At 46.3% G+C, this 2,772-nt stretch overlaps 1 protein-coding gene across 1 annotated transcript; it reads left to right on the forward strand.

Annotated features, from left to right (window-relative positions):
• Positions 1 to 66: 66 nt before the first annotated feature.
• LOC104397511 (activated RNA polymerase II transcriptional coactivator p15-like) lies at positions 67 to 2,482 on the forward strand. The gene is made up of 4 exons (XM_010007477.1): positions 67 to 81; positions 182 to 298; positions 531 to 639; positions 2,403 to 2,482. Exons 1-4 carry the CDS (start codon positions 67 to 69, stop codon positions 2,480 to 2,482), a joined length of 321 nt encoding a protein of 106 aa, XP_010005779.1.
• The last annotated feature ends 290 nt before the right edge of the window (positions 2,483 to 2,772 follow it).

Here is a 2,772-nt window from a genome sequence, read left to right on the forward strand (position 1 = left end):
GGGCAGGTGCCCTGTTACTGTTTGCAGCGGCAGCTGAAGCACCTGCATTCGTGGTGTGCCCAGGCCATGCGTGCCTCGTTGGTGGGCCGTGAAACTGGTGTGCTCTGGAGGCTCAGGTACGGCCCAGAAGGGCCTTAGCTTCTCAGACCAGGCCATACAAACTGGTGATCTCTCTTTCTAGAAAAGAAAGAAAGGAATGTCTTCTAAGTCAGAGAAAAGGCTGAAAACCGAGGCCAAACCTTCAAGGGTGGCAGAAAAACCTCTGGGACAAGGCAGTAAAGAAGAGGGCATGTTCCAGGTATGAAGGGTGGGGATCTGTTCTGGAACACATCTTTCTTCTCTATACAGGTCTCTCCCTTCTACCTCCTTTACTTGTAGCAGAGCACTTTTGTGGCTGAGTTGGCTTCCTGGGGTGCCTGCTGTTCCTTCACTAGTCCTCTGGCACACTGGGTAATCCAACAGGTGCTTTGGGTTGAAGATCACCAGGTTGTTGCAAGGCTGGTTTTAACTCAGGCTCTGTGTCACCACAGATTGGGACGATGCGTTATGTCAAAGTGTCCTGCTTCAAGGGGAAGGTCCTTGTGGACATCAGGGAGTTCTACACGGACAAGGAGGGCAGCACAAAACCAGGGAGGAAAGGTAAACCATGTTTGGCAGTTGGAGGCTGTGCCAGCGTCTCAGCTCAGCTGCTGGCTCTCGAGCTCTGGCTCAGCCTGTCTCCCTTGGTGGCAGGGAAGACCTGTGCATGCTACAATGAGGATCCGGGGAGCTGAGCAAACTGTGTGGGAGGGTTTAGCACTTTCTCAGTCTGTGTGGCAACAACTGAAGAAAAGCAAGAAGAATGACTGTGACCCTCTGGTGAGATCTAGAGCTTGGCAGGACTGCTCTGAGAAACAGTGCAGGAAGCTGCTGTGCAGGGCAAAAAGGTGGTATATAGTGTGTTTTCCTCTAATCTGTGATTGTGGAGCTGTACTTGGCAGGGAGAGCCACCAAGAAATAAATCTACCCTTCCCTTTCTAGGTGTGGACAGGAAGGGTAAGACCGTTCTGGATCCATATGAAGACACTTCAGTGTTTCTGTGCTAGGTGTTCCTTATTATTTTGGGAAAGAGACGGTGTGTTACAGTGGCACAATTTGGGTGGCCCGTCACAGTGGCAGTACCTGAGTAGATGATGCAAGCAAAGGCAGCTGGAGGAAGGAAGACACATTTTTCTCCAGAGCACTTCAAATTCCAAGTCAATGCTCAGCTTAGGCTTTTTACTGTGGAACTTCAACAGTGACTTGCCAGCTTACCTCATAATTCACAGGCCCTGGACTCTTCACTTGCACAGTGTGTTATGCCCAGCAAAGATTCAGTTAATATGGGGTTTCTTGAGTAACCTTTTGGTCCTTGCTACGAATTTTTGTGTCAGGGCAGACAAATTTGCTTCAGCTTGGTTTGCTTCATAACCACAAAGCATGTTTTTTCTTCCAGAAATTAATTTCCTTCAGAGAAGTTACAAGTACAAATTACTTGCTTAGAGGCAACTATGTACCCTGTAGTGAAAATGGGAAGCAAAGCCCTCAGGGTTTTTTGTGCTTCTGGGGACAGAGAGGGAAAGGAGCATTGTGGACTCCTTCCAGGCTGAAAAAAGCATACCCACAGTGTAAGACAGAAGGTCTGTCAGTTAAAACACAGTTAATTGATACTTTTTTTTTTTTCTTTAAATACTGCCTTGGATGTTTTCTCTGGAGTTCTTGGCCTGTGATCTTTATCTAGAGATTTTAATGAAGCTTGGGCCCAAGTTTTTTTAATGTGATTCTTAAAGCCAAAAGGAACAAGTTGACAAAATCACAATGCCATGCAACAATTCCACTACCATGTTTGTTTTGTAAGGAAGAGAGACAGGATGTTAAGACCTTATCTCTGCTGCATCTAAAAAGAAGCCAGTTCTTTTATAGTGTCTAAGCCACACTAGTGATTTTTTTTTGTTAGCAGTAGGTTGTTGTTGGTTTTGTTTTGTTTTTCTTGGGTTTTTTAATAGAGCGAGAGTTGGCATTATTTCATGTGGGCAGTTGAAAGGATGGTGTGTTCACTGCTGTGTGAAGTAAGGTTCTCTTAAAACTTCTTCCCAGCTCATGTGGGTGGGAGCAGTCTATAAGGGGCTGTGGGACTCTTGAAAGGCAACTGGAACTTTTATTTTCATGTGGTGCTTCTGTGAAAGCTTTGAGTACTTCTTAATATGGATGCTGAAGAGCTGGCATAACTGCCAATGCTTCAAAGGCTGCTTCTGTTTTTGGTCTGTGCCTCTGCCTCAGATTCCAACTTTCCCTTCTGTAGCTAGTCTGAAGGAACTAGTCTGGTGTGTTACTTGATGCTTACCCCTTGTCTCCATTGAAACCCCTCCTTCTGATGTTTCTAGGGATTTCGCTCTCTGCAGACCAGTGGAACCGGCTGAAGGCAATAATTCCTGAGATCGATGCTGCAGTCAAGAAATTTTAAGATGAAGAATCTTGGACACCTTCAATCTGTTTCCTTTCCCTGAAGTACACTGACAACTATAAAGCCAAGTGAGAATCCTTGGAGCCTTCCACTCACCTTGCTGGGGTTTCCTCGCTGAGATGGTCATGCTGAAAAGACCAGAGACTCTTCTGTTTTCAAGAAGTAGCTTGTAAGGAGCACCTGAGACTACAGTCAGTGCTGTGAAGTGAGACTTCGGTACCTCTGGTCTCAAGCAGACTTGAGGTCTGTGCTGGTGAGGGACATGACACTGGCTTTCCAGGGTTGATGGC

This window comes from Chaetura pelagica, unplaced genomic scaffold, assembly GCF_000747805.2.
Source record: "Chaetura pelagica isolate M959 unplaced genomic scaffold, ChaPel_1.0 scaffold522, whole genome shotgun sequence".
Taxonomy (NCBI): Eukaryota; Metazoa; Chordata; class Aves; order Apodiformes; family Apodidae; genus Chaetura; species Chaetura pelagica.